Here is a 24883-nt window from a genome sequence, read left to right as displayed (position 1 = left end):
CCACTGGCATCGGGCAGCCCGCCCCTTCCCAACACCCCCCCCCTCCGCTGGCATGGCGCGGCCCGCCTTTCCCCAACCCCCACTGGCATCGGGCAGCCCGCCCCTTCCCAACACCCCCCCCTCCGCTGGCATGGCGCGGTCCGCCTTTCCCCAACCCCCGCTGGCATCGGGCAGCCCGCTCCTTCCCAACACCCCCCCCCCCCCGCTGGCATGGCGCGGTCCGCCTTTCCCCAACCCCCGCTGGCATCGGGCAGCCCGCCCCTTCCCAACACCCCCCCCTCCTCCGCTGGCATGGCGCGGCCCGCCTGTCCCCAACCCCCACTGGCATCGGGCAGCCCGCCCCTTCCCAACACCCCCCCCCTCCGCTGGCATGGCGCGGCCCGCCTTTCCCCAACCCCCACTGGCATCGGGCAGCCCGCCCCTTCCCAACACCCCCCGCCTCCGCTGGCATGGCGCGGTCCGCCTGTCCCCAACCCCCACTGGCATCGGGCAGCCCGCCCCTTCCCAACACCCCCCCCTCCTCCGCTGGCATGGCGCGGTCCGCCTTTCCCCAACCCCCGCTGGCATCGGGCAGCCCGCCCCTTCCCAACACCCCCCCCCCCCGCTGGCATGGCGCGGTCCGCCTTTCCCCAACCCCCGCTGGCATCGGGCAGCCCGCCCCTTCCCAACACCCCCCCCTCCTCCGCTGGCATGGCGCGGTCCGCCTTTCCCCAACCCCCGCTGGCATCGGGCAGCCCGCCCCTTCCCAACACCCCCCGCCTCCGCTGGCACGGCGCGGCCCGCCTCTCCCCGACTCCTGCTGGCACCCCCCTTTGCAGGCTTGGCGCAGCCCACCCTGGCCAGCACCCCTCCCTCCACGGGCATGGTGCAGCCCAACCCCCCCTCCCCCAGCACCCTCCTCCGCTGCCATGGTACAGCCCGCCCCTCCTCTGCTGGCGCAGCCCGCCCCCCGGGCAGAGCACATGGCACGGCCACGCACTAGTACCTCCTCCCTCCCCGCATGCGCGATGGTACCGCTCGCCAGGCTCTACCCCCCCTCCCCGCACACGAGATGGTATCGCCCGGTGCACCCCTTTTACCTTTCCGGGCTCCGCCCTCCAACCGCTGGTCCCTCCCGCCCCATCCTGGCTCCCCGGCTCCGGGTTCCGCGGGCCCCTCAGCCTCGGGGCCGCCTGGTGCAGCCGCGGACGCTTCGCTTTCCCCACCATGGCCGGGCTGCCGGGCTCGGCGTGTGTGCGGCGGGTATGGCCCTCCCCGGAACGCGGCGCCGCACAGCGCGTTCCCCCTCCCCCAAGGGCCGGGGCGTGCCAGACGGGACATGGGGCGGGGCCCGGGCTCCCGCGGGAATGGAGCGGCGCGCTGGAGCCGGCCCCGGTTCGGACCCGAGCGGCCCGGCCTAAGGCGCTGGGTGCTGCCCCCTTCCAGCTTTGGGCAGTTGGGGGCCCCGCCCGGGCTGGAGCCGCTGTTAACTCTGAAGCCTAATGGTGCCAGGCGACAAGCCAGTAACTGGCTGCTGCGGGTTGTAGCCGCTCTCCGGAGAGGTGCCAGGGCAGGCTGCTGCGAGGAGCTGGTTGCTGGCAAAGATTGCCGGGGTGGAGAAAATTCAACCCCCTTCCCACAAAATAATTCCTGCCTATATCCCCTGCCCCAAGAGAAAAACCCCTTCCTAAGCCTAAACAGGTGATTACTGGGGCCCTGAGCCAGTAACCCCAGAGCAATTAAACCGATTCCAGGTATATAGCCTGACCTGGTGCTGCTGAGAGTAAGGGGAAATAACTTTATAGAATTAGACAAAACACACTTACTGCTAACAGAGAAAAGGCTACATTTCTTTTTTAGAAACATATTTCTGTGCTCTTTCTACTCTCCAGGGAATGGGGAAAGCAGAAACACTTATACAGATGTCAAATCAAAACACATTTGTTTTTAGTGTGGCTCCCCCACCCTGGGAATTTACTCGGCAGCTTGTTGTTTCATAGATAAATATGGACTATGCAGCACAAATGGTAAGAGATGTGATGAAACGAGCCTCTTGTGGAATATCTGTTTTTCTCTCCAATTTATTGAGGGGTCCATTTTCAGTGAATGAAGGGTTAAAATCCATGTGCATTTTATATAACAACCTTGTATATGGATTGTGCCAGCTCTTTTTCAGACCCGAAGTCCAGAGTTTGGTTAAGAGACCAGAGGCCTAGCTAATAGTGATCAGCTAAGAGAAAGCAGAATAAACAAGATAACATTGCCTTTGCTAAGATATGCTTGGTCAGTAGAAATGCCAGATGTTAAAGCAATAACTGAATAATTATGTTTCATCCAATGTTTCCAATTGAATAAAGGATCCCTGTTCCTATTGTGTTTCTCCTGAAGGGAAAACAGTCTTCCCACAGATCCAACCTTGAGTTTATGAAAATTGGCACATGTCAGTATAATGATATGGCATCCTTCCACCTCCCTTCCAAGGGACCAATGCCCTGCCTTAAAACATAAAGGAGACAATCTGTATTACCATATCCTTTCACTGTTTCTTTGCTTTAACCCCTAGGAATGTACCTGTTGGACAATCAAAGGAGTTGCTCCATTTCTATGGACCCCAAATCAGAATTCAACATATATATTTTATACTAATAACATTTTATCAAAGTATTAATTAAATGTTAACTTGCTAACTTGAGACCATGTGCGGAGACATTATGTAACCTTTTTAACTGTTGGCTACTGTGCTATCTTGTCTTGCTGCAAAACCTATCCCGGGGTGTGGAACTGCCTACCCTGTCACTTTCCCCCGCCCATGGTAAATCTATATATATTCATTGTAATCAATTGATTGACAGTGTCTCTGAGCCTGATAAGCTAGGTGACACTCCGCCAGCACTGTGTGTAATAAACCCCTATGCTTTGACCTCTACACGGTGTGGATTTATGTCCTTCAGTGCATCTTATGACTCTCACCAAAAACACTTTCCCCCATTAATGTTAGTGCAAGTTATCTCCCTTCACCTTGAGAAGAGGGGGGCATTTTGTTTCAGCTGTTGACAAATAAGAGTGGACACTTAGCCAGAAGGCTGTAAGGATTTGTTGTACTGCAATCTAAGCATGTGGTCCAGAGTGTAATAAACCAATTTACGGAACTGACAAAAGGCATAAATACCCAGCCCACTGGACATCTGTATCCAGGTGTGTGAGGGGGAAATGAACAGCTTCTTATCTTCCCCCTCCGGAACTAGAAGCTGCAACCTCACAAAATATATTCCTTCTGCTTTTCTTTGTGTCTTCCACTGCCGAGTACCTGCCGGCCTATCTCCCCACAGCAGGACTGCATGCAATGCCTGATGATGACTCCCTCTGCTGGATCTGCACCAGGCTGGATAAAAATCAATGATTTTTTTTTTTTAATTAAAAAAATCGGATTTTTTTTAATGTAAATCAGATTTTTTTGATAAAATGCTTTTTGAGGAAAAAACTAAAGATAGTTTTAATTAAGATACATTACAGCTCAAAGATATCTCATCATGGAATAGGGATTATAAATTCTAATTCTATAGTATGAGACATTATGCATGTAATGTTTAAGAAAAGTTTTGTAAATGAGTTCCAATAGTTCATGGATTAGGGACCCAATCTTATGGGGTTCCAGGGGCTTCTGTATAGATTATTTAGGTTAATCTTTCTATCTACCCAATGGGACTCAGTGCTCAGTCTAGAAGCTACCATCAGCGATGGTTAATTTTGCAGTTCTCAAACTGTGGATATGTGTCTCCAGAGATAACATGCTTGTTAACAGCAAAAATGTTTTTAAATAAATAAATAAATAATATATAGAGGTGAGAAATAACAGACCTCAACCCTATTGTCTCTCTGCAAATTTGTGTACACAGAGTCAATCCCTTACCTCTCTCTAAAAGTGCAAAGTTTCAAAAAGTTCAATGAATAGAAGATTGTTGGGGGCGGAATAGATCTGGACAAGGAGAAGAAGTCCGTAGATAAATGTGAGAAGGGAGGGACAGGCAGTAGAAACAAAAGTGAAACTGTTTGAGCAGCATATTCCAGAAGTCTTGAGGTTTTTCTGAGTGTAGCCTTCATTGATTTGAGATCTACCATACCATTCTCTCACTAGAAGGGAAAACCTATAATGGCAGCAGGCTGTAAAAGAGACCAAGTTTGGGAATATTTTAATGAAGTTCCTCTACCTGTGGGTGAGACAGGCATGTGTGCAAAATTCAAACAGTGCAACAAAGAAATGCAAGGCCTGGTTGCCCGAATGAAACAATCATGAGAAGTGTTCCTTCTCAGGAGGAAGCTGCGTTGAAGATGATGAAAGGAACATGTCTGAACATGCAGGATCTTCAGGTTGGTAAACTTTTTTATTTCATACTTCTTTCTTAAGGACTGCCTGTCTTCCTTCTGGACTATTCTTGAATTCTCATGTTTGAGCAAAAAATATGTTGTTACTCTATGCTACTATCATTTTAGATGCAGTTGTGATAAAAAAAATAAATAGCTGAAATAGGCAGATCTTCCTTTTCCAATTTCACCTTTAAAGTAGTACCGAGTGTCAGTGAATGCAATGAGTAATACTAAATGAGCAGTATGGTAATAATAATTAAATAACTGCATTGACTTATTTTGTTTAGGAGAATCCATCCTCAACATACAGGATTCTGAAGACTATTCACCTTCAAGATCACCATCATTTTCCATATTTTCAGAGTTATCTGCCAATGATAGTGTTTCAGTCACATCATGTATGTCACATAGCCACAGTATATCACCTGCAGCAAAAAGAAAAAAAAAATCTCCATCATCCAGAAACAACCATAGATAAGTTTGTGATAAGAATCAGCAGATTACAAAAAGAGGTAATTGATGAAAAAATTGCCCGGTTTGTTTATGCAACAAACTCTCCTTTCCCTATGATTGAGAACCCACACTTCATTAACATGGTTCGGTCATTAAGACCAGGATACAGTCCACCCAACAGAGCAGATGTCACAGGCAAATTGCTGGATAAAGAGAAATTGAGCAGTGTGCAAAAGGTCTAGAGGGTGAAATTGTTAACCTGAGTCTTGATGGGTGGAGCAGTGTCCACAGTGATCCTGTTGTATGTGCTTGTGTGACAACAGAAGACGGGAATGTCTTCCTTACAGAAACCATTGATACATCAGGAAATGCGCACATAGCAGAATACTTACAAGAAGTAGCAATAAAAGCTATAACAAACTGTGAAAAAAAATTCAAATGTCTAGTACGCAGCTTGGTCACAGACAATGCTGCAAATGTATCCAAGATGAGAAGAAATTATTTAGAAGAGAGTCCCAAGCTAATAACATACAGTTGCAGTGCTCATTTGATGCACCTCCTAGCCAAAGACTTCAGTGTTCCTGAAATAAAGGCTAATGTTGTTGAAATTGCAAAATACTTTCATAACAACCACTTTGCAGCAGCTGCTCTGAAAAAAGTGGAAGGAACCAAGCTAACTCTCCCACAAGATGTGCGATGGAACTCAGTTGTGGACTGTTTTGAGCACTATATCAAGAACTGGTGATGACAGTTTGTGAACAAAATCTTGACAAAATAGATGGCACCGTCACAGCCAAAGTTCTCAACACTGGGCTTAAGAGAAATGTTGAACACATGCTGAGTACCCTGAAGCCTATTTCTGTAGCCTTGAACAAAATGCAGGGAAATAGCTGTTTTATTGCTGACACTGTTGAAATTTGGAAGTGAGATCTTAAAAAGAGAAATATGCAATGACAGAGTTAAATTACAAGCATTAAAAAAACGAATGGAACAAACACTATCTCTAGCTCAGTTTCTTGCAAATATTCTCAATATTCGGTACCAGGGTCAAACCTTAACTGCTGAAGAGGAGTTGGTTATGACATGGACATCCAGCAATCATCCCTCCATAATGCCAACTATAATAAACTTCAGAGCTAAGGGTGGACCATTCAAGAAATATATGTTTGCTGATGATGTTTTAAAGAAAGTCACACCAGTGAACTGGTGAAAGTCACTTAAACACTTGGAGTCAGAGACTGTTGAAGTGATAATCTCACTTTTAAAAGCAGTAGCTTCTTCTGCTGGTGTAGAAAGAATATTTTCTTCCTTTGGACTAATTCATTCCAAACTGAGAAATCGTTTGGGACCTGAAAAATCAGGAAAGCTTGTTTTTCTTTTCCAGATTATGAACAAACAGGAAAATGAAGGTGAAGATGACGGAGTTAGCTGCAGAAGCCAATATTTTAAGTTTCTCATGTTGACCTGGCTGACATAGTTGATTTAATTTTTTTTTTAAATATTTCATTTAACTATTTTAGTTAGAAACAACTTTAAAAAAATAACCCGATTTTAAAAAACTTGAATGTTTAACTAAATTCAAAAATTCATATTCTTGTTTTGTTAAAATATTATATGTTTGCTGTTGAAGAAAATAATCCAGAATACATAACGTTGTTGTTTTAGTTAAATAAAACAATTTAAATGTCTGTCTGGTAATGTTCTCCTAATAGAGCATGGCAAGAAAATTCTCCAAATATTAATGATTAAACTGTTGAATTGGAGATAGTTCACCTCCCAATGACTTCATAAATATCTGCTTCAAGTACCTTTGGTAAATGAAATAACCGAACAATCATTCATTTTCTGATATAGCTGTAAAACTAATATGAAAAGTTTTCAAAATAAATCACTGTTTAAAAATGTATAGTGTGTACATTCTAAAAATGAAACCGACATCTATCTCTGAGTTGTGAAGAATATGTATTAAGGTTATAACAACCAACACGAATGCACTTTTATGTAGAAATCCATGATTAAATCGAGTCTTCCTGACTAGTGATTTAAATCACTAAATCAGCACAATGCTGAATGACAGTACTTTCAATCCATGAATACACTCTTGAATCACTGACCTAGCTCCTGGGCTGTCTCTTGAGAGGAACAGATCTACAAAGGGAGCACATTCTACAGCACTTTGACATTTTTAAAGTTTCCAGTATTTCAGCACAAGATTGCACAATTTTGCAAGGAAGTTTCATGCCAATTTATTTTGCCATTTTCCAACCAGCTTACAGAGGTGGCTGAAATGTTGTGAAAATGCCATTTAAAATGTTGCTGAAAAATTGTGAACATTTTTCTGAAAAGCTGACCGCATTTTTGGACCAGACCCAGTCTATTCCAACCTTTCCATGCTGCTTTGCTGTGGTGTTTTCTGGAGGCTGACATTTTAGCACATGATAGGCTAAAAGCCTGCCTGTTCCTCCTTCCTCAGAAAGATAACTGCCAGCATTTGAACTTATTTCCCTTCAACTCCATTTATTCATCAACAGCAGCCACTAGATGGCATACTTCTTTTCAGAACCAAAGATAACTGAACATCATGTCTAATAAAAGCAGATCTACCTCTTATATAGTTTTTCCATCAGTAGATCTCAAAGCACTTTACAAAGGAGGGCAGTATCCCCATTTTACAGATGAGTAAACTAAGGCACAAGGTAGAGAAGTGACTCTTCATCTCCATCATCTCTTTTTCAAGGTGGAATCACAGAATTCTCCCACTCTCAGACCAGGCCCTGGGCTGCAGTCTGCTGTGCTCAACCGTGATTACCGCAGCAGGGCCTGACTTATCTTCAGCTCCTGCAATGTTGTTCCTGCTGGGAGTAATGATAGTGGTATGCAGGAACCAAACAGCCTTCTCAAAGCAATACATCCTGTAGTAGGAACAGAGGCAGTTAGGAGAAAACAGATTTTAAAACAATAAACTAGTGTATATGCATGCCTGCCTCTCCCAAGGGGTTACCATTCCTTGAGCTCAGGAAGGCCCAGCTCCTTCAGATTCCCTCTACAGGGTCTCTCTGCCAGTCTGTCCCACTGGGTAGCCCCTGACAATTACCAGTCGAGTGGGATGGGCTCAGGGTCCAATTTGCCATTGTCTTGAAGCCTCTTTATGCAGGTGTTATGATGGAGGTTGGGTGAAACCATTGAATCTGGTGGTTGTGACAGCCATCCTTCAGGGTAAATGTAAGAAGCAGTTAAGCTCCTTTTTGGAATAATATAACTGGAACAATAGGACCCCCCACCCAAAACATAGCCACATGCAAGGCTGGTCAGAAAATGAGCTACACCTCTACCCCGATATAACACGACCCGATATAACACGAATTCGGATATAACGTGGTAAAGCAGTGCTCCGGGGGCGTGGGGCTGCGCACTCCGGCAGATCAAAGCAAGTTCGATATAACGCGGTTTCACCTATAACATGGTAAGATTTTTTGGCTCCCAAGGACAGCGTTATATCGGGGTAGAGATGTATTTGGGCAGAGGGGTTTCACTAGGTATTGTTTGATGGAGGTGTGTGTATCTAGGAGCAGAAGCACTCAGAGGCACAGAGAAGCCAAAAAAAACCCAAGCCAACAGCAAGACAAGCACTGGGAATATGGCCCTGGGAGAAAGTGAAGAGAAGTCGCTTTGCAGGAAGAGCGCTGGCTGGAAAGAGGTTTGGAACTGCAAGCAAAGAAACTGCCTCCAGTAGTTTGATTCCTCCTGTGTTCAGGGAAACAGGACTTTGTACATTGTTTGTAAATAAACAGGATTGTATCAAAGAAATAACTGACCCCATCCTCAGTTTCTTCTCCTAACAAAAACAGCCCATGAGATGCCAAATATTGGATAATTGAGCAGGTCGAAAAGATTACCACTGATTACACTGGCACAAAAGGGGCCCAAAGCAGATGCATGCTCCTTTGCCCCTAGCGTAGAGCTGGCTCTGTCGTCTCCTTCACAAGAGTCTGGGGCACCAGCAGCATGTTGTGGTGCACAGGTTGTATGGCTGTGACAGTCCTGCTATTCCACAGCTACCACAGGGCCCATAGGGACTAAAGGCAACCAGTGACCTTTGGGAGAACCCCATCAGAGGATATATTTTCTGGTGGGCAGTGGGCAGGAGAAACAAATGAGGTGTTTTTTTTAAAAGTCCTGGTTTGGTTTGGGGTTTGGGGTTTGTTTTTTCTTCCTTCAAGTAAACGTCCTCTAATAATAAAGAATGAGGAGGAAATATAGGAACTTGGTGGTACAGTTTTCAAAAGAGCAGGGTTTTCTTTAGTAGCAAATGGGTTGCATAGCTGAAATAACATGGGGAATTGGCAGGTTGATATACAAACTATTCTCTGAGGGCATAGTCCATGGTTCATAATGGTGGAATTTTGTTAAAGTGCCTAAAATAGGAGCTGAAGAGTCCTCTTGACTGTCAGTGGGATTTGTGCTCCTCAGACACCTTTGCACTTTTGAAAATTCCTGCCTAACTGAGCCAAAGTTGCATTGACCTTAATGGGAGCTGTGCTCAGTAAAGGATGCAGAGTTTGGCCCTGAAATCGGTGCAGATGCAACTTGAAGACTGTCATGTTCTTCCTTTAAAAGTAGATTTGCAATTTTCTTCTTAGGGACATGAATTTAGTTGAAATCAATCAGTGATTGTAGTAGGTTTCTGAACTGGAGCAACACTTGGGATTAATGTACTTCAGCTTCAACGCAATCTAAACCTGCTCCAAAATAAATCTGTGTTGCAGCAAACTCTTGTTAGCAAGACCAGGGGGAACTATATGAACCATCATGTGGGATGAACAAGGAAAGAGTCATATTCCTGTTCCCTCTGTACATGTACACTCACAATTTCCTAGACGCAACCTCATCAAGCTGATAAGATGGAGCATTATTATTACTCTGCTAATTTAATGTGTTATTTATAACTGTTTTTTCCATGCTTAAGCAAGTGTTAATACACATATTTCCCCCACAGGTCAGAAGTTCCTTTTCACTGACGCCCATTCAACAATGTCCTAAGTACATGCATCAGATTAACCATAGAATCATAGAATATCAGGGTTGGCAGGGACCTCAGGAGGTCAACTGGTCCAACCCCCTGCTCAAAGCAGGACCAACCCCCAACTAAATCATCCCAGCCAGGGCTTCATCAAGCCTGACCTTAAAAACCTCTAAGGAAGGAGATTCCACCACCTCCCTAGGTAACCCATTCCAGTGCTTCACCACCCTCCTAGTGAAAAAGTTTTTCCTAATACCCAACCTAAACCTCCCCCACTGCAACTTGAGACTATTACTCCTTGTTCTGTCATCTGGTACCACTGAGAACAGTCTAGATCCATCCTCTTTGGAACCCCCTTTCAGGTAGTTGAAAGCAGCTGTTAAATCCCCCCTCATTCTCCTCTTCTGCAGACTAAACAATCCCAGTTCCCTCAGCCTCTCCTCGTAAGTCATGTGCTCCAGCCCCCTAATCATTTTTGTTGCCCTCCGCTGGACTCTTTCCAATTTTTCCACATCCTTCCTGTAGTGTGGGGCCCAAAACTGGACACAGTACTCCAGATGAGGCCTCACCAATGTCGAATAGAGGGGAATGATCATGTCCCTCGATCTGCTGGCAATGCTCCTACTTATACAGCCCAAAATGCTGTTAGCCTTCTTGGCAACAAGCGCACACTGTTGACTCATATCCAGCTTCTCGTCCACTGTAACCCCTAGGTCCTTTTTCTGCAGAACTGCTGCCTAGCCACTCGGTCCCTAGTCTGTAACAGTGCATGGGATTCTTCCGTCCTAAGTGCAGGACTCTGCACTTGTCCTTGTTGAACCTCATCAGATTTCTTTTGGCCCAATCCTCTAATTTGTCTAGGTCTCTCTGTATCCTATCCCTACCCTCCAGCATATCTACCACTCCTCCCAGTTTAGTGTCATCTGCAAACTTGCTGAGAGTGCAGTCCACACCATCCTCCAGATCATTAATGAAGATATTGAACAAAACCGGCCCCAGGACTGACCCCTGGGGCACTCCGCTTGATAGCGGCTGCCAACTAGACATAGAGCCATTGATCACTATCCATTGAGCCCGACAATCTAGCCAGCTTTCTATCCACCTTATAGTCCATTCATCCAGCCCATACTTCTTTAACTTGCTGGCAAGAATACTGTGGGAGACCGTATCAAAAGCTTGGCTAAAGTCAAGGAATAACACGTCCACTGCTTTCCCCTCATCCACAGAGCCAGTTATCTCATCATAGAAGGCAATTAGGTTAGTCAGGCATGACTTGCTCTTGGTGAATCCATGCTGACTGTTCCTGATCACTTTCCTTTCCTTGAAGTGCTTCAAAATTGATTCCTTGAGGACCTGCTCCCTGATTTTTCCAGGGACTGAGGTGAGGCTGACTGGCCTGTAGTTCCCTGGATCCTCCTTCTTCCCTTTTTTAAAGATGGGCACTACATTAGCCTTTTTCCAGTCATCCGGGACCTCCCCCGATCGCTATGAGTTTTCAAGGATAATGGCCAATGGCTCTGCAATCACATCTGCCAACTCCTTTAGCACCCTCGGATGCAGCGCATCCGGCCCCGTGGACTTGTGCTTGTCCAGTTTTTCTAAATAGTCCTGAACCACTTCTTTCTCCACAGAGGGCTGGTCACCTCCTCCCCATACTGTGCTGCCCAGTGCAGTAGTCTGGGAGCTGACCTTGTTCATGAGGACAGAGGCAAAAAAGCATTGAGTACATTAACTTTTTCCACATCCTCTGTCACTAGGTTGCCTCCCCCATTCAGTAAGGGGCCCACACTTTCCTTGACTTTCTTCTTGTTGCTAACATACCTGTAGAAACCCTTTTTGTCACTCTTAACATCTCTTGCTAGTTGCAACTCCAAGTGTGATTTGGCCTTCCTGATTTCACTCCTGCATGCCTGAGCAATATTTTTATACTCCTCCATGGTCATTTGTCCAAGCTTCCACTTCTTGTAAGCTTCTTTTTTGTGTTTAAGATCAGCAAGGATTTCACTGTTAAGCCAAGCTGGTCGCCTGCCATATTTACTATTCTTTCTACACATCGGGATGGTTTGTTTCTGCAACCTCAATAAGGATTCTCTAAAATACAGCCAGCTCTCCTGGACTCCTTTCCCCCTCATGTTATTCTCCCAGGGGATCCTGCCCATCAGTTCCCTGAGGGAGTCAAAGTCTGCTTTTCTGAAGTCCAGGGTCCATATTCTGCTACTCTCCTTTCTTCCTTTTGTCAGGATCCTGAACTCGACCATCTCATGGTCACTGCCTCCTAGGTTCCCATCCACTTTTGCTTCCCCTACTAATTCTTCCCTGTTTGTGAGCAGCAGGTCAAGAACATCTCTGCCCCTAGTTGGTTCTTCCAGCACTTGCACCAGGAAATTGTCCCCTACACTTTCCAAAAACTTCCTGGATTGTCTGTGCACTGCTGTATTGCTCTCCCAGCAGATATCGGAGTGATTGAAGTCCCCCATGAGACCCAAGGCCTGTGATCTAGTAACTTCTGTTAGTTGCCTGAAGAAAGCCTCGTCCACCTCATCCCCCTGGTCTGGTGGTCTATAGCAGACTCCCACCACAACATCACCCTTGTTGCTCACACTTCTAAACTTAATCCAGAGACTCTCAGGTTTTTCTGCAATTTCATACTGGAGCTCTGAGCAGTCATACTGCTCTCTTACATACAATGCAACTCCCCCACCTTTTCTGCCCTGCCTGTCCTTCCTGAACAGTTTATATCCCTCCATGACAGTACTCCAGTCATGTGAGTTATCCCACCAAGTCTCTGTTATTCCAATCACATCATAATTCCTTGACTGTGCCAGGACTTCCAGTTTTCCCTGTTTGTTTCCCAGGCTTCTTGCTTGGGAGCATAATCATATGCGTAAGTGCTTTGCTGGGTAGGGAGCAGTAACTGGCCCATAGTGGTTATCCCAATAACAGTCTCATTCCAAAAAACATCTTTAAGAAGCAACGTTTATAGAAAATGAAGAGAAATGTGGATCCCAGTCAAGCAGTGCAAACTCCTGTCTTGTCTGAGGCCATATCTGCACTGGCAGCAATTAGGGGCTAGCCACGGGGGTAGCTGGACTGGTTCAAACTCATGCTGCAGACAGGCAAAGCTGTTATAAGCTGTGATTTGCATCTATGCAGCTTATCCTTATTTGCATCTGCTATATCAGTGTGAGTTGTGGCTGTAGTGGCTTTGCCAGTCTATATTAGGGGTTTGTTTCACTGCAGCTACATGGATGACTGTAACCAGCGCAAATCCCCAGTGTACACAGAGCTTGTCACAACCCACGGGACTCGAACCTGGGTCCACAGGAACTGCCACTCTGCAATCCTCCACTTGGCAGCCTGCTGATAACTGCTGATGCAGGACCCCAGTTTGAGGCTCCTCCCCTGATACCCCATTGGCAGAGTCCCAGAGCAGCTGATTGGCCCACTGGAACAGGAACCGGTCTGAACAACTGAGATCCACCCTGCTCCCACTTGACTTCCCAGCATCCTGACCTGGCTTGGCTCCAGACCTCTGACTTGTGGTTCTGATCTCCAGTGTGTCTGTGGCTTCTGACCTCTTGGTATCCTGACCCAGCTGACTCCTGACTGTGGACTCTGGCTGCCCACGACCCAGCCCTGACAGAGCTTTGCTAGATGGGATCAAATCTTGTAGTGACTACAAAGTTTAAGATAAAGACTATTTCTTGCATTCTTGGGGCTCCTCTGTGTCTTTCCCCCACCCCACTGACAAGCTCATGCCTTCTCCATTAAAATCTACGGGCATGTCTGTGCTCCAGGGGCACAGCTGTAGCGCCACAGCGTAGACACTTCCTACACTGACAGAAGCGGGTTTTCCGTCACTCTAGGCAATCCACCTCTCCCAGAGCTAGGTCGATGGAAGGCCTAGCAGCATCTACACCAGGAGTTGAGTCTGCCTGACTATTGCACTTGGGCTGCCCCAGGTCTCACAGCCCTGAATGACGAAGCTAGGCCAATCTAATTCTTAAGTGTTCATCTTCTGCATTGTTCTGCCCATCGGTGACGCTCTCCCCACTCTGGCTTCTGCCCTTCCCACTCCCGCTGCACTCTGCAGTGCCACGAGCTACACTGAGACCGCGCTGCACTGCAAGTTCCCCTTGATTCATGTATTAGGGAAAGCATCACCTGAGTGTTTTCCCCGCCCGTCACTCAACTTGTATTACTGCCAGGGAGCCCGTGGAACCTTAGCAGAGACACACAAACAAAACCTGTCTCCTTTGTTTTTAAGTGGCTACATTTTGATTAAAGATAAGCAAAGCTGTTGGCAGTACATATGATTTCCTTCCATGAGTATTGAGAGAGGAAGTGACACGTGCCCAAGGGGTTAGAGCAGCCCGGGTTACGAGTTGCAGTAAATACACAGATTGTTTTCATTAAAGTTAGAACACTTCATCCTGTTTGGCCCAGCTTTGCTGTAACGGTGCAGTTATTAGTCTAACACAGGCAGGAAGTCACTCCAGGCTACGCTGATGAAGGCTCACAGGACATGGTTGCCTGTAGTATGAGGGGATTGGACTCAGTGACCCAGTCATGTTCCATTTCTCTACATTATTTCATTCTAGTCAACCACATTTCTAGAGCTGTGTCACAGGGTGCCTGATGCCAAGCAGGGCCCAGTCTATCCAAGATGGGCTTCTGCAAGAAGGACCCCATCTCAACCCACCTGTGAGCAAGTCACTGCTTGGCAGCTAATTGTCTAACAAGTGCCTGGGCCTGAGGGAAGGTAATCAGCGGTTGGCTGAAGAGTGTTCTGAGACAGAGGAGGCGCTCGCACTGCTGACCTCTCCAAGCTGAAGGTGAAAGGACGGAGGACAGGGAGAAGCTGCCTGAGGGCTGCAATGGCCTGAAGCATAGCCTAGCTCCAGGAGGAGGGCGGAGGGCTCCTGAACGTGGGAGAGGACGCTTGTTGGCCATGGCCACAGAGCCAAGGGAAGGGTTGGACTTCAGGGGCTAATGAGGAAGTTTTTGGTACTTTACAAAAGGAGCTAATAAATGGTGCCCTGCAAAGGGGGGATCCTGGTCTCAGTTCTTCAGCCTGAGTAAATGATTGCAAGCATCAAGAGGACTGTGTACCTGCAGGGCCGCAAGGGTGCGCTTGAGGATGGTCCCCTGTCACAAACTGGGACCCAGGGCAGGTGCAAGGAAGTTTCACGCCCTAGGCAAAACTTCCACCTTGCGCCACACCCCCTCAGCTAACCCCGCCCCCCGCCCCCCCGCGGCAGCTAACCACGCCCACCTGCCCCCCCACCAGAGGAGTCCCCCCCGCAGCAGCTAACCCCGCCTGCCACCTGGGGAGCCCGCCACCCCCCCTGCCCGGGGAACCCCCCCCCCCCCGCAGCAGCTACTCCCCCCCCCGCAGCTAACCCCCCCCAGGGAGCACCCCCCCCGCAGCAGCTACCCCCCCCGCAGCAGCAAACCCCGCCCGGGGAGCACCCCCCCGCAGCAGCTACCCCCCCTCTGCAGCTAACCCCACCGGGGGAGCACCCCCCCCGCAGCAGCTACCCCCCCTCTGCAGCTAACCCCACCCGGAGAGCACCCCCCCGCAGCAGCTACCCCCCCTCTGCAGCTAACCCCACCCGGGGAGCACCCCTCCCCGCAGCAGCTACCCCCCCCCCACAGCTAACCCCACCTGGGGAGCACCCCCCGCAGCAGCTACCCCCCCCCTCTGCAGCTAACCCCGCCCGGGGAGCACCCTCCCTGCAGCAGCTACCCCCCCCCGCAGCTAACCCCGCCCGGGGAGCACCCCCCCCCACAGCAGCTATCCCCCCTCTGCAGCTAACCCCGCCCGGGGAGCACCCTCCCTGCAGCAGCTACCCCCCCCCTCTGCAGCTAACCCCGCCCGGGGAGCACCCCCCCCGCAGCAGCTACCCCCCCCCCTCTGCAGCTAACCCCGCCCGGGGAGCACCCCCCCCGCAGCAGCTACCCCCCCCTCTGCAGCTAACCCCGCCCGGGGAGCACCCCCCCCCCGCAGCAGCTACCCCCCCTCTGCAGCTAACCCCACCCGGGGAGCACCCGCCCCCCGCAGCAGCTACCCCCCCCCCTCTGCAGCTAACCCCGCCCGGGGAGCACCCCCCCCGCAGCAGCTACCCCCCCCCTCTGCAGCTAACCCCGCCCGGGGAGCACCCCCCCCGCAGCAGCTACCCCCCCCCTGCAGCTAACCCCGCCCGGGGAGCACCCCCCCCCGCAGCAGCTACCCCCCCTCTGCAGCTAACCCCACCCGGGGAGCACAACCCCCCCGCAGCAGCTACCCCCCCTCTGCAGCTAACCACACCCGGGGAGCACCCCCCCCCCGCAGCAGCTACCCCCCCCCTCTGCAGCTAACCCCACCCGGGGAGCACACCCCCCCCGCAGCAGCTACCCCCCCTCTGCAGCTAACCCCACCCGGGGAGCACAACCCCCCCGCAGCAGCTACCCCCCCTCTGCAGCTAACCCCACCCGGGGAGCACAACCCCCCCGCAGCAGCTACCCCCCCTCTGCAGCTAACCCCACCCGGGGAGCCCGCCCCAGCTCACCTCCGCTCCGCCTCCTCCGCTGAGCCCGCTGGCGCCGCTCTAATTCTCCTCCCCTCCCAGGCTTGCAGCGCCGATTGGAGGAGACTTAGGCCTTGTCTACCCTACGAGAGTACTTCGATTTTAGTTAATTCGACTATGTGGAATCGATATTACAAAGTCGAACGTGTGTGTCCACAATAAGGACAGTAATTCGACTTTGTGAGACTTTGTGAGTCCACACTAACGGGGCAAGCGTCGACATTGGAAGCAGTGCACTGTGGGCAGCTATCCCACAGTTCCCGCAGTCCCCGCTGCCCATTGGAATTCTGGGTCGAGCCCCAAATGCTTTCTGGGTAAAAAAATGTGTCGAGGGTGCTTTTGGGCGCCTGTCGTCATCCGTCCGTCGCTCACGCCCTCCCTCCCTCCCTCCCTGAAAGCACCGGCGGGAAATCAGTTCGCGCGCTTTTCTGATTACTGACAGCGCGGACGCCACAGCAGTGCGAGCATGGATCCCGCTGCGACCATCGCTGCAGTTGTGGCAGTTCTCAACGCATCGCAGCTTCTCATCCACCTGTACCAGAGGCAGCTGCAGATAAATCATGAGAGGAGGCTACGGCACCACCGTGAGGGCATGAAGTCGGACACTAGCTCCGACCTCTCTGAGAACATGAGACCCACCGCCCAGGACATCTCGCTGTCACTGGGTCTTGTGGATACTGTTGAACGGCGATTCTGGGCCCGTGAAACAAGCACGGAGTGGTGGGACCGCATAGTGCTGCAGGTCTGGGATGAATCCCAGTGGCTGCGCAACTTTCGCATGCGGAAGGGGACTTTCCTCGAACTGTGTGAGTTGCTGTCCCCTGCCCTGAAGCGAAAGGACACCCGGATGCGGGCAGCCCTGACTGTCCAGAAGCGAGTGGCCATAGCCCTCTGGAAGCTCGCAACGCCAGACAGCTACCGGTCCGTCGCTAACCACTTTGGTGTGGGCAAGTCTACCGTGGGGGTTGCTGTCATGCAAGTAGCCAAGGCAATCGTCAAGCTACTGCTATCTAAGGTAGTGACCCTGGGAAACGTGGAGCTCATCATAGATGGCTTTGCCGAGATGGGATTCCCAAACTGCGGTGGGGCTATAGATGGGACTCACATCCTGGGACCGGACCACCAGGCCAGCCAGTACATCAACCGAAAGGGCTACTTTTCCATGGTGCTGCAAGCACTGGTAGACCATCGGGGACGTTTTACTAATATCAACGTTGGATGGCCTGGCAAGGTTCATGACGCTCGGGTTTTCAGGAACTCTGGTCTGTTTAGACGGCTGCAGGAAGGTCTTTACTTCTCCAGTGACTGTTTACTTTGTGGACACAGATGCTGAACCTGCCCCCGTTTCTTTACCCAGTTACTGTTGACTATCCTTCCAAGTTACATACCCCCTTCCCCACCTTCCCAACAAATAAAATCTGTTCCGTTTTGTTAATGAACAAAGTTCTCTTTCTTACTGTTTTCGCGGGAATGTTTTAAACCGGGGACGCAGACTGTGGCGGGGGGCGGGTTTAGTGTTCTGATGCAAATGATGCTTCTAAACTCCGGGAATGACAGGCTCCGCAGTGCTGGATTGGTTGTTTCAACGCAGCCTGCCAGCAGTCCTGGGCGGGACTGCGTGTATGTGTCGGCCAAGTGACTTTCTGGCAGGGGGCGGAGGGTAACAGACCCCCTGCTGCGTGGCTCTGTGATCCAGGATAAGGACCGCGGCATAAGATCTCTAACTGCCCTCCCCCGCTACAAAGTCACAGATCAACCCCCTCGCACCCCAGAACATGAAAACCGCCTCCCAGACTGACCAGGGTAACTGGTGACTGCACTGTGTATGTGTCCTGATGCTGGACCTGCCCCCGCCTCTGTAGCCTGCTACAGGTGACTGTCCTGTCCAAGTAACAAACCCCTTCCCCCCCTTCAGACAGAATCCCCTCTAAAAGACACTCTCGGAAACAGTACTTAACAGAAACAGATGTTTTATTATGAACCGCACATGAAAAGGGGGGGGAGGAAACTTGGACGTGGGCCAGTGTGAGATGGGTAGGAAAGGACTTTTCAAACTTTGTGGAACGAGAGCCTTCCAGTGCTGCAGCAGTGTGCAGGGGCCGACTGAAAGTTTTAACGGCCCTTGCCGCCCCTCCTTCTTTGGACTTTTGGTGAGGGGGGTGTGGGACTTGGTGGCGGGGGAGGGCTGTTAGAGATAGACAGCAGCAGGGCTCTGTCCTCCTGCCTCCGGTCTTGCAGAACATCCACTAGGCGCCGGAGCGTCTCCGTTTGCTCCCTCATTAGTCCAAGCAGGGTTTGAGTAGCCTGCTGGTCCTCCTGGCGCCACCTCTCCTCCCGTTCCATGACTGCTCTGTGCATTTGTGACAAGTTCTCCCTCCACTGTGTCGTCTGGGCTGCCTGCTCTCGTGAGCAGTCCATAAGTTCATAAAACATGTCTTCACGCGTCTTCCTCTTCCTTCTCCTAATCTGCGCTAGCCTCTGGGAGTGTGATGCCAGGCTGGGTTGGGAGACAGTCGCAGATGTGTCTGTGGCAATGGGAAAAAGGGAGTGAATTCCTGAGACAGATAAATGAAGTTGCTAACAAAGAACATAGTCTTTCTCTGTGAACAACACCATGCACTGGACCTTTCACATGCGCACTCAGAACAAGGTCGAATTTTCGGCCCTCGCCTTCAGTGCCTGGGGTCCTGCAGTTGCGATCAGAGAAGCGTGGCAGGACACCTCTACTTCTGTTGCAGGAAAGCATGGTAAGCCGTAGACTTGTGGCAGATTAAAAATGTAATAGTAGCACTGGGTTCCTTTCGCACTGAATGCAAGGACACTCTCTGCTGGCAGCAATCAGGGAAGCATGAGCTCTGCCCCTGTCCCACCACCTCGCGGCTGTCCCCGGGAAAGCTCCCTGTCTGCTGCCCCTCTGCCGCCTCCACCGCGTGGCTGCAAAGCAATCCCAATACTAACATTCCCCTCCCTAATTTAAAGCAGGGCGTCATGTGTGATATTACTCTCATGAGGATCTCGGAGACCGAGAGGGGAAGGATGCTTCGGGAGACCATGCAGAGGCCAGGGCCGTATGCCGCCATGCTGTGCCGTGCCATGATCCCGGACTACCTAATGGACTCATGGCGTGGGAACGTGTGTTACCATGGTGGACCGAACAAGATCGCCCTGCCGCGGAACCTGATGCGCATGCTTGAGCGGTACCTCCAAGAGAGCTATGCCGAGCTATCCCAGGAGGACTCTCTGTCCATTCCCGGGCACATTGACCGTCTCTTCCTTTAAGTGCAGCATAAGGGACTACAGAGTGGAGCGTCCTGTGGTGGCCTAATCATGAATATCCGGACATTATTTGATTTTTTATACATAGTTAGGACTAAATAGTTGACTAAGCCAACTAAATCATGAACACCAAATTGCTAATATAGTTAATATTCCTGTTTTGTTATAAATAAAAGTTTCTATGTTTAAATGAGTGAATGAAAAGCCCATTCTTAACAATATAAATATTACAGTTATGTTAAAATTAAATGTTTAGATGCTTAAAGCACTCACTGCTTGATCCTTCCCCTGATTCGGTGTCCGGGGTGACGGCTGTGGACGGTTGGTAGGGGATCTCGGTAAGGGTGATGAAGAGCTCCTGGCTGTCGGGGAAATCAGCGGTGCAAGCGCTGTCGACTGCCTCGTCCTCCTCATCTCCTTCCTCATCTTCCCCGTCACCTAACATTTCCGACGAGGAACCGGCCGTGGACAATATCCCATCCTCGGAGTCCACGGTCAGTGGTGGGGTAGTGGTGGCGGCCGCACCTAGGATGGAATGCAGTGCCTCGTAGAAACGTGATGTGTGGGGCTGGGATCCGGAGCGTCGGTTTGCCTCTTTGGTTTTTTGGTAGCCTTGTCTCAGCTCCTTGATTTTCACGCGGCACTGCGTTGCATCCCGGCTGTATCCTCTCTCTGCCATGGCTTTAGAGATCTTCTCGTAGATCTTTGCATTCCTTCTTTTGGAGCGCAGCTCTGAAAGCACGGACTCATCGCCCCACACAGCGATGAGATCCAAGACTTCCCGATCAGTCCATGCTGGGGCCCTCTTTCTATTAGATTGCACGGCCATCTCTGCTGGAGAGCTCTGCATCGTTGCCAGTGCTGCTGAGCTCTCCACGCTGTCCAAACAGAAAATGAGATTCAAACTGGCCAGACAGGAAAAGGAATTCAAATTTTCCCGGGGCTTTTCCTGTGTGGCTGGTCAGAGCATCCGAGCTCGAAGTGCTGTCCAGAGCGTCAACAGAGTGGTGCACTGTGGGATAGCTCCCGGAGCTATTACCGTCGATTTCCATCCACACCTAGCCTAATTCGATATTGCCATGTCGAATTTAGCGCTACTCCCCTCGTTGGGGAGGAGTACAGAAGTCGAATTTAAAAGAGCTCTATGTCGAACTAAATAGCTTCCTGGTGTGGACGGGTGCAGGGTTAATTCGATGTAACGGCGCTAAATTCGACATAAACGCCTAGTGTAGACCAGGCCTTAGAGCGGGGGCTGTGTGCTCAGCGGAGGAGGCAGAGTGGAGGTGATCTGGGACGGGGAGTGGTTCCCTTGTGCGCCCCCCTCCCCCGTTACTGCAGGCGGCCCTCCCCGCGCCCCCCCCCCCAGCTCACCTCCACTCCACCTCCTCACCTGAGCGGGCTTTTAGGCGCCCTCAACCACTAGGCGCCCTAGGCGGCCGCCTAGTTCACCTAGTGGTTGCACCAGCCCTCCTGGGACCTGGGTTTGCAGCTACTGGCTCCGGTCCTGCAAACAGCCACACAAATGCTGAGCAGTAAGCAGGTGAGTAGCCTTATTGCAGTGCATGGAATACTCCCGTGTGCAAAGTGAAACACAGGTCTCAGTGTTTGCAGGATCAGGGCTAGGGGGATTCAATAGATTGTTACCCCTTTTTGACCTGACTGGCCAGTCCAAGTGTGGAGCCCTGGGGACATTCCAGGTGGGGAGCAGCAATTGGTGATAGTCAGATATTTCTTTGATGCAGTTTTGTTTATTTACAAAGACTGTACAATGTCCCATGCCTCTGAATGCAAAAGTAATCAAATAGCAGGTAACAAGTTCTTTTGCTGGCAGCACCAAGGACACTCTTTTCAGCCCTGACCCAAAAAACTCTCCCCAGGTTTCTTCCAGCGTCAGACCCTGTGCCTTTGGCTGCTCCTTTCGGCTGTCTGTCCAGCTCTGAATCTCTCCCGGACCTGGTCTACACTTAAAATGTAGGTTGAGATAGCTGTGGTGCTCAGGGGTGTGAAAAATCCACCACAGTGCCAGCAGTGAGTTTAGAAACTTTCCAAGTTAACATCGTATCAGGCCACTCCATGTGTCTGCTGATGAACCGTATTTGGGAAGGCCGGCTGCTGTTGCTACACATAGTGTTGCCAGCTCGGAGGTACAAAAAACCAGGACTTCCGGTATGATCCTGAGCCCATAAAGCTGGCCAGCTGGCAGCGTGTGCTGAGCACCCTTGTGGATTTCCTGGGACAGCTACCTCAGAAAGGGATGAGCCCGAGGAAACCTGGACAGTGGCAACTTTAGTGACAAGAGGTTAAGTGGAGGGTGGGAGCCCTGAGCAGGGCCGGCTCCAGGCACCAGGCAACCAAGCACATGCTTGGGGCGGCACCTGGTAAGGGGCGGCGGGGGGAGTGCGGCGCGGCATTCCGCGGGGGGGGGGCGTTCCGGCGGCGCGGCGCTCGGCGGGGGGGGGCGGCGCGGGCGCGGCGCTGGGGGGGGTTCCGGCGGTGCTCGGCGGGGGGGGCGGGCTCCGGCGGCGCGGCGCTTGGCGGGGGGCGGCGCGGGGCGTGGCGCTCGGGGGGGACGGATTCCGGCAGGGGGGGCAGGCTCCGGCGGCGCGGCGCTCGGGGGGGGCGGCGCGGGGGGGCGCTCGGCAGGGGGGGGGGGCTTGGGGGGCGGCGCTTCTTTTTGCTGCTTGGGGCAGCAAAAAAGTTAGAGCCGGCCCTGGCCCTGAGTGAGTAGGAGCTGGAGTTTCTGTGCTTGATTCCACTGCTACTAAACCCTATCCAGATAAAAGAGGATAATTTCTCCCGAACGGGCTTTGACAACAGCCCGATGGCTCTCCAAACAGCACACCGAGGTGAGAGTGAGTGAGGGGACTGAGCAGGGAAGGCTTCTCACATGCGCCCCAGCACATCCATGCACGGGCCTGGGGCGAGCTTTGGGGCATGTCTGCATTGCACTCGAGGCCACGCCTCTCGAGTCAGCCTAGCTCCAGGGAGGGCAGCGTAACCCCAGAACTGCACACAGAGGTTGTGTTCACAGCTGAGGAGAGGTGCGAACCGGAGCTATGGCCTGTGGTCCCTGATGGGCTGCCGCACTCAAGTTTAGGGGGGTTGTGTGTGGACTAGACGAGTTATAACTGAGTTTACTCAGCGGGCAAGACAAGGCAATGTAAATGGGTGTAGCTAACCCACGGAGGGGTCAGAAGAGAGCAGGGCAGCAAGAAAAGCTCGTCACGGCTGGGGTAAGTTCAATAGGTCACTCTTTAATTGATACTTTCTGGGTCTTTGGGGTGGAAATCTCAGCCACAAAGGGCTTGTCTACACACACAAGGTGCACCCGCTTAACTAGAAGTGTGATGCTAAAACTGATTGAGTTGAACTGGAGCAGACTTTTTACCACTTTATGAAGGCGGTCAGTATCATTACACTATTTTACATGTAGGGAAACTGAGGCAGAGAACAGGGCTGTGACTTGCCCAAGGTCACCCAGCAGGCCAGTGGCAGAGCCAGGAATATAATCCAGATCTCCTGTGTCCCAGGTCAGTGATCTATTCCCAGGCCACCCAATTACACTTAAACTAACATAAATGTCCGCATAGGTGTTTTCACCCATCTAACGAAACCAGGGACAGTTGGTATGTACCATCCCCTTCGACACCTCTAGGCATCAGAGGCAGACATGACTGAAAGAGGCTTAGCTAATCCCAGTTCCAGCTCCCCTCTGACTCAGACCCATGCTGATCACTTACTCCACTTACCCATTTGGATTTGTGCACTATTAAAAGGGGGAGCCTCTCAAGAGAAACACGTCACAAAAACACAACAAAAAGTAAGCAGTGACATCTCCCTCCCCACTCCCTGACAGCCAACAGAGCTGGCTGGGATCTGGGAGGGGAACCACATTAGCGGCACTGATGGATGTTCTCCTGCTGCTGTCAATGGATGGGGACAGGAATCCTTTCTCATTCTCCTGGACCTCTCTTCAGCATTCCTCACTGTGGACCATGAGGTTCTGCTGTGCTGCCTGAGAGAGGTGGTAAGGTACTATAATGGTTTGCATCTCCCTGGATAGACGCAACCAACAAGTAATGATGGGAAACTGCAGAGGAAACTATGCGGAAGCATTTGCAACTGCGGCGCAGTCTCCTTTGGTTGAGGGCACAGTTGGTCAAATCAGTCATTAGTTTCGTAGTGTTTCTGGTTTCCTGGCTGGCACTAAGTTCTAATACAGCAGTGTCCATGAGTAACACCTTCTACCCTCTCTGGCTGGCTAGGAGATTCCATCTCACCCTGGGGGATGATGAACTGGCCTCAGTTATACACGCCTTTATCACCTCCAGTCAGGGCTACAGCAGCATGATAGACCTGGGCATGAGGCCATCAGTGCTTAGGGCACTCCAACTAGTACAGAACGTTGCAGCGCATCTGTCCTCTGCTGTCTATGCTGGCTTCCTGTGGGAGTCAAGGTCAAGGTCTCGCACAGGCGCCAGCTTTTTCCTTGGCTCAGGGGCGCTCAGCCCCAGGCCCTGCCCCCATTCCACCCCATCCCTGCCCCACCTCTTCCTGCCCCTGCTCCGCCCCAGGGCCCACCCCCACTCCACCTCTTCCCCTAAGGCCCCATCCCCATCCCACCTCTTCCTGCCCCGCTCCACCCCTTCCTGCCCGGTTCCGCCCCCTCCCCTGAGCGCGCCGCATCCTTGCTCTTCCCGCTCCCCGCAGCTCCTCCTGCATGCCGCAGAACAGCTGAGCCACGGCGCGTGGGAGATGCTGGAGGGAGGGGGAGGAGTTGATTGGTGGGGCCGCCAGCAGGCAGGCGGTGCTGGGGTGAGGGGGGAGCTGGCTGACGGTGGGTGCTAAGCACCCACTAATTTTTTTTCCATGGGTGCTCCAGCCCTTGGAGGTACCCAAAGAGTCGGCACCTATGAGGTCTCGGTCCTTATCTTTAAGCTGTTCAACGGCCTGGGCCCAAGAGATCTGAGACAGCCCAAAGCTGTGGGACGCGGACAACAGTAAACAACGCTGCTCCTCTGGCACAAGAGAAATTTCTACCCTCAGGATAAAGCTCATCTATGCAGGAGACAGAGCTTTCTTGGGGGCTGGTCCCACAGTGTGGAATGAACTCCCCACAGAAACTCAGAACCACTCCAAACCTCCCCACCGTCCGCTCCGACCAGCCTTGTCTGACACAAACAGAACAGCATGGACCTGGAAAAATACCCCCAAAGCCAAA

At 51.1% G+C, this 24883-nt stretch overlaps 1 protein-coding gene across 1 annotated transcript in view; it reads right to left on the bottom strand.

Moving 5' to 3' along the window:
• SLX9 (SLX9 ribosome biogenesis factor) overlaps nt 1–1208 on the bottom strand; it is a 119537-nt gene extending 118329 nt beyond the window's left edge. The window contains exon 1 of the mRNA XM_065413610.1: nt 1080–1208. Coding sequence (XP_065269682.1) covers nt 1080–1208 — 129 coding nt within the window. The remainder of the gene's footprint in view (nt 1–1079) is intronic.
• Nucleotides 1209–24883: the final 23675 nt, after the last annotated feature.

Source organism: Emys orbicularis, chromosome 11 (assembly GCF_028017835.1).
Source record: "Emys orbicularis isolate rEmyOrb1 chromosome 11, rEmyOrb1.hap1, whole genome shotgun sequence".
NCBI lineage: Eukaryota > Metazoa > Chordata > Testudines > Emydidae > Emys > Emys orbicularis.
This window is presented reverse-complemented; position numbering and strand designations above follow the sequence as displayed.